Raw genomic sequence first — 14,854 nt, 5'->3', positions numbered from 1 at the left:
AAAAACAAAATTAAATTGGCAAAATCCAACAATTCCTAGAAGGTTTAATGTGCTCGCTCGAGAATGGTCAACGATGGGAATGCCAGACCCCCCTAGGAATTTGACATTCAATACAAACTTTGTGTATTGTATCGCTGGAATACAAAACGTCTACAAGACCAAAACCCCCTTTTCTAAAACTGCCATCCTATTCACTCCGCCATCTCAATATCACAATATTTCCCAGTCTTCCTGTAGAACTTATGTCACTGGACGTAGGCTATTTCTTCAAATTTGCTGATCCCACAATTGCCTGGTCACTCCGAACCTAGCTGTTTCACTGAGGGTAGAACTGGTTTTTGCTACCTCCAGCGTAAAGATCCGTAAAAGATCTAGGGCGTGAAAAATTACTACAAGTTATCAAGCGATTTAGTAACCGCTTCTCTAGTCACAGTTTCTCAATGTTACCCTGCTGAGCTTGTTCTTGTGTAAATACTGAGCAGGAGGAGTAAAAAAGGACCGGCCGATGGCGGTAGTTCCTTTTATCAATATGTTCAAGAAGCCTTTGTATTGTCTTTATGTGTTCTCTAGCGTCTGAACTAAGCAGAAAACCGAAAGGTGACTGCGAAGTACAGGCGAAGTTCGCAGATCGTTCTAATTCCTTTCCTCTAGCTCAGCGTAGCAGAGCTAATAGGTACTGAACTGACTCACATAAGAAATAGACGGAAGAGCATGCCTCCATGTGTTAACACTACCTAACCTGATTCGAGCAGAGGATGGCTATAAGGGACGCGTGCGAAAGAAACGGATTAAGGTTGGGTCAAATCAGGTACAATATATAGCGAGATGTTTGGTTTAGCAAGGTAGGCTTATCAGTTTGCTAGGAAGTTTTAGGTCTTAACAAAGCCGATCCTTAAAGATTAAGGCTTTCCGTGAAATTCAGTATTGTTGTGTATTATCATTTTGCCCCGTTACATCACAAGTGGGTACAAAATGCAAATGGCTAATTCGGACTTACGGATCGGTACGATCAACAGGCAAATGATAGTTCAGAATTTAGCACTTGTTATAATTAATGTAAAAAGAAATATACAAAACGTATGGCTGTTTCGACTAGGAAGAGGTGTGTTACATGGGAGAATTAAGATGTGATTGCTCATTCGAACATTAATCCATGTGTAAGCTTTACAGCTTAATACTTACTTGTAGAACTCCTCCCCTTTGCGCCAGTAGCTGTACTCTGAAGCATTGCACGTGAGCCCCGTTGACAGTTGATTACGATTTTCTTCTGTTGTATGATTCACTAAACGCTCCAACGCGGACGCGAATATATACATTGACTTTTCCATTTCATCCAGCAGAACCGGCAGTGTAAAATTGTAGTACATCCCTGCAGAACGATAGGAAAAAAGTAATTAATAAAAAATAATTATCTTCCAGTGAGAATAATTATTTATGAAAAAAGTCATAGAACCTATACTTCAAAAGAAACCGTTACGAGAAGTCGACTGAGAACAGTGAATACAGGTAGTTCAACCCTTAATACTAATACAAGTTGTGATACCCTAAGAGGTCCTCTAACGATTTAATTATTGGTGATAGCATAAACGGAGTATAAGTGCGACCTTTGTTTTTGGTTCTGGACGACTATGCCAGCTCGTGAGTCACTAGCTCGGCACGATAATTCGGGCATACATACAAATTTTTGAATATCAAACACGTGTTTTTTAAGGAAATATTAAAACTCGATTTAATATCTTCCACGTAAGCCGACTATGGTGCGAATCAGGTATATTCGGAACTCCTGTCGATAGGCTCTAACCCTCAAGAAGAATCTTTAAGCGGTGAGATTCTCGAAAGCACATCCCCTGTTATCTAGAGCTAACACGATATATTATACGTCTCTCGCAGAGATCTTTGAAGTTATCTGGGGCCTACTGCTGCTTCTGTCCAACCGGGAACTTATTTCATTACGAAATACAGATAGTGGCATAATGAAGTTCTTGTGATGGTCCTGTTTGCGACCCACTCTATGGCCATTTTTCATCCTCGTCGTAACAAAGGGAATAAAAATGTCATGAAGAAACCTTCTTTCTTGTGTCTGTCATTGGGCACGTCAGCGACAACTGATTTGCTGGAAAGTTTCTGCCGTCCGCCATCGATCAAGCTGTTGCTAGCGTCGCTCCGGAAAAGGGTTTATCGAAGATCGGATCGCAAACGTTACATAATGTTACGTCGAATAAAAGATTTCATGACGGCTATCTCTATTTTCCCTGTTGCACTGAATTACCACCAATGCGCCATTGGTCCGAGCGGAGCAGGCAGATCTCCATTTTTCTCTCTTTCAACGCGATCGAATATACTTCAGGTCCATTCTGTTATTCTAAAGGGATAGAAAACACTAGTACACACCTGGACGACGTTACTTTCAGCTACTGTCGATTTCGACACTTTACATTCGACCCTAATGCTCCATCGATATGCGAGGACGATAAAGCAAACTACAATTCGGGATCAGATATATATATTTCAGGGGAATAGATAAACATAGGCGGACTGATTGTCCAATGATACCTATGAGTCCCGTTGGGAATTCGGCAGGGGATCGCTCCGCGGAACCAATCACAGCCTGCGTTACAATCCATGCGTAATTCTTTCCTGTAATAAGTAATGCATATTAGGGGAAGCACTTAGCACGACCCTAGTATATCACCGTGCATGCATGCATCCGTTTAAAATCATACTGATGTTCTAGCATGCCAAATAACAAAGAAGTGAGACAACTTCGCTGAATATTCCCCTATTACCCAAACAAGAAGTTTTATTTATTAAAATCCCAAGTGACATTATCGACACATTGCTTTTGCCTGCCTTAAATTCACTTCATTCCATAAAGGTATGAGATTATGTTCTAGAATGCTTAAAGCATGATGTTCTTGTATGCAAAGAGTATTGGTGCCCACCTGTGATTCCATGTCTACTTGACGCTAGAAAGATCTCTCGTGCATCCTCGGTCCCGCAAAATAGAACGATTACTCGTACCTCACCGTCTGCCAGCTCCTGTAGCAGATTAAAATATTTATCAGCATCGCCGCCTCGAGGAAGGGTGTGAGCAGCGATCAGGCTATACCTGCAATTAAACAAGTATTAAAAAATATAGATCATTTCAGTTTACTTAATTAAACTCGAGCGATTTTGCGCGTAAATTAAGTGGATAGGTACGAGGGGCGCGTTCTCGTTTCTGGAGCGGAATAAGGAGCTTTAATATAAATACTATTTTATTAGATGAGATTAGACGACACTGTGTGTTTCTCGCCGTTTTATCTATCTATCTATCTTCAAACAATGCACGCATAAAATATCTTCCGCGTATCCTTTAATACATCACCATTTCTTGTTGGCTCAGCCCCCATGGTCAATCCGTCATTTAATCTGTTCGCTTTGACTTATTACGCACATGTTACAGCATAGGCGTGTCTCGTAGTAGCTAAGTATTATTTTACGATGCAATCACACGCGTAGTCGGTCATCCGATGGTCGCGGAAAAAGGCCGTCGATTGAGTCATTGAAAACCGAGTTTTTGCTTTGCGCTCCGCGCTTCATTCCTTCTTGTGGCCTTCTCCCGTTGACTTATTCCTATCTAGTTCACCCTGTCTATTCTATCTCGTAGGACCAGGAAATCAGCACAACTCTGTCGGTGTCTAGACGTCCTCTTGCTATTGTTACTGATGTTTTCACACTGATCTTAGCAGCGGTTGCTGGCATCGTCTATACTGCCATTAGCTTCTGTGATGGTATCAAGGGTTAACCCTCTGAAGGGCAACCCAGCTTTGACCACTAGGGCTGCCCGCTTCTAAAGACTATTCCATTTTCACCGATTGGCTTCGTTCAGTTTAGCTTTTCTAACGGTCTCTTCCGCCTGATGCCATTCAGCCTTTCGATTGTTCGTCCACTAGCGTCTATGCCTTGGACGTTCGGTCTAGCATCGTCGATTGGGCGAAAAAGGGGCTTTTTGTTCAATCGATTAATAGGAGGAAGCTCAAGAAGGAGAAGACTTATATTTTGGTATTACCTACCCGTTTTATGGAAAAAGCAATTAAGTTAATATACGGGAGTCACCCGCTTAAAAAACACCAGGCTCGAAGCATTCGAGTCTCAAACCAGTCTCTGAGGAAGGCTGTTGGATCCAGGAAAGAATAACAAATCGTAGGTTTACTGAAAAATACACATTGGTTGCCATAGGCTGGACATTAGCAAAGCACTGGCTAAAGAATGTGTAATGGAGAACGAGCGATGCCTGAAGGGCAAAGCCATCGCCCAGGGTTATTGCCTTAAATAGATGTGGAGACTGAACGAAGCACGGAGCTGATGCCTACATACGTCGTACATTGTAATCAAGATCCAATCGCACAGGTTTCTAGTAGCTTCTTTTCAACGTTGCTTACGTGATCGAGATTGATGCTGAAACAGCACATATATATATCTTTATATAGCTCCCTATAAAGGTAGTATATATATAGGGCTTTTGGGAATGTAAGTAACGAGTTGCCAATCAAATACGTTTATCTAGAGATAAACCAGTCATTAATCCTGAACGCGTATTTGTATCTGTCAGTTGATGCCGCTGACTGTCTATTTGTGAACGTTAATATAGAGAAACTGAGCTATATACACTGATATTGATGTACATTTTTGCGTGCAAAACGAAGCAGGTTTAACGTCTTTCCATAGACTACGATTGGCAAATTAGAGCCAATTTCACACAGCTTCAGCAAGACACAGTCTCATGTCTTCTATCAGCTTTGTGCTTATAGAAAGAATAGTCTTCATGGAATATCCTAATAGCTACATTTTAACCTTCATATCTGGCCGCATAGCTATTCTATGCGCAAGCAGTGCAGATAATGGAGAAAGCTACTTCCCTTAGAGAACAACGAATTGAGGACCTTGTTTCGCTCTCCTCTTTTATTGCTATAGCATTCAATTAAACAAAACAAAACAAAAAGAAGTGTATCACCGATATACGGCAAATAATAATTGACTAATGAGAACTAGGCCAAAAAATGAAAATTAGCCTGTCGCTATCAGTAGAGGAATAAATGAGAAAGGAAGGCCGAATGGCACCAACTTAAATGGGTCTATTACTTGACACCACGTTCAAGTTCGATGCAGATTTACTTCGTGTCACTTGAGTGACATTACCACGAACCACGAATAGATACGCGTTTGTACGAAGTAAGCGGGTCAATTTTGAGTCTATGAGTCATATCGCTTGAATTCCAGTTACTGCTAGACATTTGTTGAGTGATAATACTCTCAGCCTACTGGTAGCAGAGCGCTGAGCAAGTTAAAGCCAATGGAACAACAAATTTATCGACTGCGCCTTTGTTTATTGTTACTTTGTTGGATGTTTTTTAACTGCTACCAGCAAAAGAATATATTTCTATGTATTTTTCTCAGGAATTGATTCTTCAGGTTATAATACGATTGAGTGCGGTACCTTTGGAACTACCCTATGGGCCTGTTTTTGTTAGCAATTGTGACGCGAACTTTTATCAAGCAGTCGTTTTTTATTTGTTGCCGTAAATAACTTGCTTCGGCGAGAGGTAGAAAAAGCGTCTCTTTTTAAGCGTGCCAGATTCAGCGGCAGGTCAGCTTGTAAACTTTAAAACGATTATCAATGCATTAAGGGTCAGAGTGGTGTTCTACTCCCTACAGTCTAACGTTGAATTGACTCAAAAGATTATACGTTAAAAAAAAAGAGAAGGAAGGGCGAATAGATATGTTTGAGGTGTACTCAAAGAATACATGCTAGCCGATTGTATGATATAGACAGAAACTCACTTGTGTTGTTTGTGGAAGACCTTTTCGCGTATGGCGCGAATAAAATTTTCATGGCCGGCCAGCTGAGTCGTTATGATGGCAAATTGGGTCCACTGATAGCGGTCCAGGAAGTCGAAGATCGAGTTTACTTGGTGGTCCACGGAAGGCGACAACCCCAGAATGTGAGCGTCTGTCACCCGCTGTAATCGAATAATTCAAAGCCAATTGGATGGTTCACTGAACTAGAGACTGTTTCTGGTTCTCCACCTTCTTTCGTCTTACTTAACTTGACTCATTGCACTGCCGCTTTTTTAGTGCATGCAAAACGGATTAATAAAGTTATCCGTTAAAAGTATACTAATAAATTACTCGGTATAAATAGAAACCTTCAATTCATTTTTTATTTTAATAATGTTTACTATTATATATACGAGATAGAAATCAAATCTGCAAAAGATTATGCTGCACAGTTTTCAGTATATTCGTGTGCAAGTACACGACGTTATTTTAAACAATCTGTTATACATTCGTACTAAACAATTAGAAATATACATTAAAACTATAGATATTGTCGTTGTTTATCTTCCATTTTTTGTTATTTGTATGTAGCACCTCATCAAGAGCGATGTTATCAGGGTTCCAGGAGATGACAGGAATGCCAAGGTACCCGAGTAGTTGGTGAACGTATTCAACCGAAGCGGCGTTGGAACCAAACGTCTCTGAGTTGGTAAAATAACCCACGCTGAGGACGGAGGCGTTGAGTATCTCCGTGCAGAGCGTGTCTAGGATCTCGCGAGGCGTTGGCGCCAAACTCAGGTACACCAGCTGAAACTAATGGACAAATGAAGCAGTCTGGTAAATTTTTCGGTACCATGGCTTACCAAAGGTTCACTGAACATAGCCGCTTACATACATTCATAGCTATAACATGGGTATTGTGATTTTAAGGAAGAAAGACTGTGTGAGCATCTAGATTATCAATTACGACATCTAATCAACGCCATATTTGCACTTAGCAACGGGTAAGGATAGTTCACATTGATAGCTTAACTAATTTTTCAAAATCGAGGACATTTAAAAATCGGAACGCATTAGATGAAGCACTAAACCTAGGATAACCAGCCATAAATGGTAGGTAATACAAAATAATTTTAACAAACAATAGATGTAATTTGCTTATTGCCCCAACTAACGGCCTATTCATTGGCTGTAGCACACATATAAAAAAACACCGACCTGTAGGGAGTAATGTTTATTGAGGTGGTTGCCGGGAACTTTTCCATTCTTTATTTGGTTGAGCGCTTCGTTTATAGTACTACGGTACTTTCTTCGCACACTTTCAAAACGCGTACTCGGCACAATCATCACATATGTGACATTAGGTCTATTTGGATTGAGCTCGCCGTTGCCACCAGCTCCGTCAACGGTATTCGCCCTATGCATATCCGTTAGAAGGTTTTGGTTGTTTTTGTTAAACTGGCCAATCTGTATCCCACCTTTACGTCCACCTCGACCCGGTAAATCAATACCCCCCGCGTCTCCCACCAGCAACACGGCCCATAACGCTGCTACCAGCCAGAACGCTTGGGTGGCCCAGCTCGACCTCGTTCGGCTACAGCTAGCAGTATCATTGGTTGCTTCGTCTCGGCTGCCTCTTTGTGCCGTTGTCCTCATCCTCAGCTTCATTATCATTGCTGGCGTCACGGGCTGAACCGTTATTATTGTTATCATCTCCAGAGTCCTCGCTACAAGTCGACGAGGTATTTCACGCCAAGACGCCGGAAAGGCTACAACGTCTGCTGGTGCGCATCAGTAGCTACTGCCTCTACGGCAGCAGAAACATCGTTGCGGCAATCAATGCAGTGATGTCGCGATGCCGGTGTTGTTGTTCCCGTTCCCGGTCGATTGAGGATCGCAAGTGTCGCAGAGTGATGGAGATTGATGACTTCGGCGGACAAGGACGCTGCTGCTGCTGCTGCCGGCGGTGCCGTCTGCAGGACTGAATCGCAGCAGACGGCGGGTGGCTGAAACACTCGCAGGCATTGCGAAGCGCAGCGATGCGCGCGAGGACTCGACGAAACTCTCGTCGGAAACTATAAAAAGAGTAACACAGAAGAGAAGACACAAGGAACCTAATTTTTGCATTTGCGTCATTCAAATATAAAAAGTGAACTAAAAATAATTTAAAAAAAGCACCTAATTTTGGACATGACTAAGAAATTACTAACTCGATATTTAGTTATTGGTGATCTAAACTGTATATCCCAGCTTTGTCAATGCGTGATTTTATGGATAATTAAAAACCCTGATAAAAAATTATTCATTTATTAGTTTATGTTTTTCAAAAGAAGATCACTTAGACGCGTTGCCTGTGACTCAAGTGCAATACTTACTTTGAAAACTGTCTATCCTCTCTAGAGAAAGTACTCTACCTTTCAAGTTTAGGTACCGATAAACATCTATATATCTTTCATTACCACCTATTCGAAGGACAGAGGTACTGTAGACAGCGTCTGTTGGGCTTTCCGCTTTTTGACACGTATCTGTAATATCTACCTTATTCAGATCAATCAAAAAATCATCGTCGAACTGTCTTCATTTGTTACTAGCGGATTGCATAAATCCTCAGTCTCAGTGCATTAGATTGTCTACGCTCGATGTTAAACAACCGCTAGAAAATGCTGAGCTACATATATCAGATGGAAAGCAAATTTCACTGCACCTGCCTCGTTTGAAAACACCTTTGCTTCTAATTAGGTTTCCATAAGAGCTAGTCTGTAGAAACGTTAATTATAGAACACGTATAGCTGTCGAAATCAAAGAGAATTAATTGGAAACGTGGTAACACAACGACGATGAGTGGGTTTTGTCATGTCCCACAAAAACAAAACGCATGACCTAGTTTACAATGCTAGCTAGCTTTTTTCGATCCTATCGGTACATAAGGCACTCCATCTTTAAACATTAGACAAAAACTTTTAAGATGTCTGACCCATTGTCATATACGGGGGTCAGTTTTGAGATTATAAAAACAGTCACTTATTGTGAAAAATTGGATCAGGCGAACGTATTTAGAGGATAACTTCAATAGGTTAGACGATGCAAAAGTCTCATGTCTACTCTAAAAAAACTGATGTTCCTATAATGCGAGATCATGCTGTTTGATTACAGCATGTAATAACAACTGTGAGACTATGCTTAATTTATGTTTTTTTACAAATCCCGTCGAGTGTTATCGATTTGTTTGCAAAGAGTTTGCACCTATATATTTCTCCCTGCTCGTTCGGATTAAGTAGGTTAGCAAATAATACATAACGCCTATGTTTTGCCGACGGTGGTAATATTTTCCTTCGTCACACTCAACTATTATATACCTCTGTAGTAATACAAAAAAGGCTTCGGTGGAAGAATAACATACAGTGTTTGAAAGCTTAAGTTTATTAAGCATTCACTCTTATGACTAGAATCTACCAAGTATAGTCTTGGTGTATTTCAGCCGTTATAAATTATATAGCCTGTCGACCATATAATGCAAGCGCATACTCAGAAAACAAAACTCTCCAGCTGACAAATGACTTGGCCGGTTATGAGCTATTTGATAAGATGAAGAGATCTTGACCTGCTACATGATTATCCTATAGGTTTCCGTAGAGAAAGCACCTCCGTTGAGGGAAACACACGCCCTTAAGGCTGCTCTGTTGATGTTGACCTTCAGAGTCTTGCCTCTCGGCTACCAAGATTTTAGAAATCATCCGAAGCTATCGGCATGATTACCAATGAATAGAACTTTGCCTTTCAAAATATTCGGTGCTTACTGAGGCGGATATATTGACAGCGCTGGGATACCAAATGCGAACTAAAGAAAATGCCTGAAATCAGCTAGAAATAGGCTGTTTAGGATGTGTAGGATTCGATTAGTCATATGCTGGACTTCGCAGGGAAGAGGATGTGCCAGGCCATCAAAAAAGTCGATTCATATGTTGTAAGGTTAAACATGTACCTAGGGAAAAATAGATATTGGCTGTAGTGCTTGCCGCTATTTCTCGATTTCCGTTCCAGCACGATGGCTATACAAGGTTTTGAGTGATACTGCTGAAATGACGATAGTTTCGTTAAACACTTATTACTAAGCGCTCGGTACGACAACAGAGCACGTTAATCACGACGCGTATTTTTTTTTCTGCTTTTGTGCGGTCGGTATGACAAGTGTTGATGATACAGATCTGTTACCCACAAGGCAAGGACCGTTCACTAAACGTCATGTAATTTAAGTCACAAACGCACTAGTTCAGGAGAGTGCAAACACGTACTATATAAGGTTTGTTCATTCTGGCTTGTAACGATATCTGTGACTTGAACATATCGAGTGTTTGTTGACTTATTTCTTCTCTCCGATCAGACAAGCTGAAGTATCAGCAATTGCGTAGAATTGGAATTGATTCAGGAATATCTTTAGCGCTCGCATTTATATTGTGTATGTGCGTGTTTTTTTTGTAAAAGACATGGCCTTTTCGGCCAGTCTTCAGCAGATTCTCTGTTACTGCTAAGCTCGTATGAAGTAACTTTCGTCCATACTCATATTCAACATTAAAAAGCTCGTGAGCTAAAACCGTAACGGCCGCTTGTGCCCGTTTTCACCTGCATCCGAAGGATTTGAACTAAATTATTTTCAAATAGCTAACGATTGCGATCTAGCATCTAATATAAGCTCCTAGCAAAAGTTGCCGATACCGAATAAAAAAAAATAGAAGGGTCAACCATTTTAAGAAATTTATATTAGAAAGTGACGCTGCTATTGAGGAACGTATTTTCTTTTAAATAAATAAAAAAAAAAAGGATTCTTTTAAATGACAAAAACTTTACCTTGTGTCTGTTCCGTCTGGAGTGCTCTTTAATCATGTCAAATTTGTCAAACAATACAAGTAATTTCAACGCAGAAATTTCCGATTTTGCAATTCATATTTGCGCCTAACATATTTTTCTAGGCGCTCTATAGAAAAACTTAAACCAAGTTGTTTACATGTCGGTCTTGGAATACTATCTACTGCCTGTGCATTTACGCATAAGCCTCATTTTATTATAACAGAAACATATGCAATATGAACTGAGTACGGCCGGATCAACGTTTCGTTACATTCAGGATAATTAAATCATGAGAACGCTGCGCTGAAAAAATCTATTTGGATGACAAATAGTGGACATATAATAAACTAGAGAATGCGAAAGTTATGACACTTAAGCAAGGATGAGACACTGAATGAACGTGATAGCTGACTACTTCAAAGAAGTACGTCATGTAACCCTATTCATAGACGATAGTAAGGTCAGTGTATTGCCTACGAAAGCCATTTTGGATCGGCATGTAGACAGCTCGGTCTTTGAGCGTTTGGTCGCTATATTCACTTTGCAGAGATGCAAAACTCTATTTTTTTTACGAAAATCTTAAGCCAGATACTAAACAGTTCGCCAAAAAGCCTGCTATTCATGTCCTGCCATTAGGACATATAGATATGCATCTAGCCTAAATCTATGAAATGTTTTCACTTCGACTGAATTCCGTTGTATAAGCCAGACGCTTATAGCCTGCAAAATCGGTGGCGCTGTTTCAGTATTTTGCCTGGTTGGGAATATCCGCAGTTTATTACTTCAGGCCAATTGTCCTGCACTTTTATGTCACAAGACTGTTAGCGTTCATTTTCCAGACTACATAAGAAGCTAGGATGAATTCCAGCTGCAAGATTTTTTTTCTGTTTTTTTTTGTCTTAGTGCGCACGACTTGTTATCGAAGCTCTCCGGCATTATCTCGTTTGCCACGCAGAGCTGCGTGTTGACGTTCTGCTGTCGTTAAAAACGAATAAAGAAATATCAAGTTTGTAATTACTCTTTCTCAGTGACATAGACGTATCCTCCTCCGGCTACGCAGGTTGTATTAAAAGGTAACGATGTGGTTAATAGAAACAAGGCCTAGATCGTATCTGCACTTTTCCTAGTACCCACCAGCATTTCCGCAAACTTAAACTTATTGTGATCAAATACACGTGCTAAGATGGGTCAAAGTCTTTCTGGATTATGGGCTGGTTTTCCATTGCATATTCAGATACACTTCAGTAGAGAGCTGTGAAGTATCATACTTTAATTTTATAGATTCATTATACTTCAATTTAAAAAAATAAATTTTAATATTCATCGTAATTTCGTTATCTCTCGTTAACTCTCAATCACTAAGTCTGAGCGAGCTGTTCGCTTTTATAAATTAAGGTATCAAAAAGTGACCAATACTTGATCTGAAGACATGCGCCAGCAGACACTCATGTGAGGCGAAAGTCAACTTCCTTGTTCTTTCTTTGCATATAAGTTACTTTCTACTTGAAGATTTGCACGAGGTATTGTTTGAAAGCAGTAGCAAGTATGTGTATCGAATAAGATAAAACAATAGCTTTGACGAATCCAACATATTTCTTCAAAGGAAAAACAGTGGATTTCGATGGCATCATTTTCTGACGGCTGTACGACTCGTGGGCCACGTTCCTGTCAACGATTGTTTCTATCAATCGGAATTCATTATAGAACAAAAATACTTTCGAAATGTTTATCCCTGTGTCTTCATCAACCCGGCATAGAGGTCCGCCCTCGTTCATAAGCTTAAATGGACGCATCCAACACCCCGAGTTACTGCTTCAAAAAAGGGAAAAAGAATCGTTATCGTTAACAGAACAAAAATATTTTGTAAAAAAAAATCTGCGATAGCTGTGTTGACATCTTGATATCGCGGGGACAAGACACTCTTTGGACAGTACAAAATGCCTCTGTTAGCAGCTGCTATGGCGATCATTTTGTTTTGAGCGTCATCTACGCTACTGCGTTTACCGAGAGTGATGAAGCAGCTGTGCTTGAAGGTGCGAAGAAAGCAGGGAATGCAAGAACTTCTAGGAGAGGTCCTACATTAAATTCTTATGTATAGTTCTTTTACACAGCCGGAAAACGGTATGCAACATTTGTCTAGGATTTAAACTATTACATCTGTGTGTGCTTAATACAGGCAGAAGGCCGATGCCGGCGTTGGTCGGGATGCATGCTGGAGCTCTCAGGAGACACGAACTTTATAGTGAATGATAAACCTTAAGTCAGTGCGAACTCTCGCCATCTGAATCATATTTTGCTGTAGACAACATTCGGATAAAAAAGTTGAAAATTTATGAAATTGCGTACCGGCGTTTGTTAGTCACGGGGTTACAAAAAAATAAACTACTGTTCAGAGTATTATAAGCAATTTAAAATATAACCAGATAGAAATTATAGGCTCCCAATAAATGCAATATGTTTGTATATCAATGCGACAGCTTTTAGTAACGCTGTAACATTTAAAGCAGCATCTTGAGTATCTCATAAACATCTGTGATAAGTTGTTTTGACAGTCAAGTAAGGGGCGAGTCCCTTACTTGACTATCGAAACCGTTTACCGTTCTTCCGGCACTAGCGAATTATATAGCTTCTGTGTTCGCTGCATTTTCAGGCAGGCAAGAGAATAAAATCCTCTTCTAGTTACTGCAAGATTATTTGAAATCTAAACAGAATCACACACTGTTTGCTCGACGATAAGTCTGAGAAATAATCAAACTGGTCTACTTGCCATTTATTTAATACACAAGATCGGGTGTCTGGCGGACTTTGTCAAGGCCCTAAACGTAGCTTAGTAAAAATGATTCTACGAAGTCCTTTTTTTAACACGGTTCTCAATAACGATAGTAAAAATCAACCGCTCAAGAACAAAAGCTTTGTCTGTTTAGGTAATAAGAAGTATAGCATTAACTATGTTTTCAAAATATTAGAGAGTCTGAAAGAGCATTTCCATACCTAGTCAGCCTAACTTACGATAAATTTGCGTCGAACCACTCGATCTTATGGAATGATAGGTGGCGATTCTAGCTCTACATCGCCGCGGAGAGTTACAGCATGGAGTTTTTAGCAACTCTGCTCATAAAACAGATTCGAAATGTACCTATTTTCGTTTAAGATATTCTTTCTCGAAGGCTAGGTTTGTCGTTCGTGTGATTCCATCGCTCAGCTAATTGAATCAAGTACTTAAGAGGTGAAAAAAATACGTACATATAAAATAATTTATAGCTACATTTATGTTGATTAACAGTTCTTCATATTGGTTGGATCTGAAATTGCCTATACAATGCCCTGGAGGTGAATTGACCTGTATAGTAGAATAGTTACTCAAGGCTCAGGCAAAAAAAAAGTTAAAGGACACTCCAGTGCATCAGAAGCACAAGCTTTTAAGTCTTTCCATCAAACGCATGGGCGAAACTTCAGCTAAGGTCTTTCAAGGCTACTTCCGTCTTGTAAAACAAATAAGAGACTCGGTGTAATATTGAAAAAAAAGCCATCTTCCGTAAGGTGTATCAGCGAGCTCATTCCTAAATCTTAGTTGCCCTCCTTCGTTATTCTTTTCGAGTTGCATAAGCGCAAATATCGCTACGCCACTGGTGGTGGTAGCATTGCTCCGGCATTTGAACTTCCTGCCTTCCGGTCTCTTATTCTGCGCGTAGTCATAAAAGCTCCTGACATCCGAAGCTTCAGAGCAAAGGTCCGGCAAGCGCTTTTGTTAAATCCCAAACATATTTCTCTTGGGTTTCACCAACGTTTACCTCGCGCAGTTAGATTGGCCCTGCCTTGTTTCGTTAGAGAGATTAATAAAGGCTACGCAGTTACGTTTTTGGCGAAGTAGAGAGCACTGCAAGGGAGGCTATACGAAGGAAAGCCAGAAAGCTGGCTGCTTTGCTCTATCTCTTCTACTACTTGCCGTTTTTCGCGAGGGAGAAATCAAGTATATTCTTTAATGTGAAGGCGAAAATGGCGTCGAAAAGGCGAGAAAGACGAATAACAGAGAACAGAGCCTCGCCCCGTCCTGGCTGTCATTTCATGGACCTCAGGAGGCTTCAAAACGATGACGGAGCGATTGCCCCTGCGCAAACGCGCACCGTAGTAATAAGTAACGACGTTCCCCTGGCCTCTTCGAGAGCGAAGCAAGCAAACGAAGAGCTAA

General features: G+C 40.5%; 1 protein-coding gene across 3 annotated transcripts in view; it reads right to left on the bottom strand.

The window, feature by feature from the left end:
- The window catches only part of LOC111259464 (glutamate receptor ionotropic, NMDA 2B), a 65,757-nt gene that overhangs the window by 22,144 nt on the left and 28,759 nt on the right, over positions 1–14,854 (bottom strand). For all 3 annotated transcript variants that reach the window (XR_015310596.1, XM_086967914.1, XM_086967915.1), the window contains exons 2-7: positions 7,039–7,895; positions 6,415–6,633; positions 5,824–6,002; positions 2,943–3,109; positions 2,554–2,637; positions 1,183–1,369 (exon numbers count right to left, since the gene is read on the bottom strand). Coding sequence is in view for 2 of the 3 variants with exons in the window: in XM_086967914.1 (XP_086824040.1) it covers positions 1,183–1,369; positions 2,554–2,637; positions 2,943–3,109; positions 5,824–6,002; positions 6,415–6,633; positions 7,039–7,533 (1,331 nt within the window). In the remaining variant the exon portion in view is untranslated. The remainder of the gene's footprint in view (positions 1–1,182; positions 1,370–2,553; positions 2,638–2,942; positions 3,110–5,823; positions 6,003–6,414; positions 6,634–7,038; positions 7,896–14,854) is intronic.

This window comes from Varroa jacobsoni, unplaced genomic scaffold (genome assembly GCF_002532875.2).
Source record: "Varroa jacobsoni isolate VJ856 unplaced genomic scaffold, vjacob_1.0 scaffold_335, whole genome shotgun sequence".
NCBI classification, from domain to species: Eukaryota; Metazoa; Arthropoda; class Arachnida; order Mesostigmata; family Varroidae; genus Varroa; species Varroa jacobsoni.
This window is presented reverse-complemented; position numbering and strand designations above follow the sequence as displayed.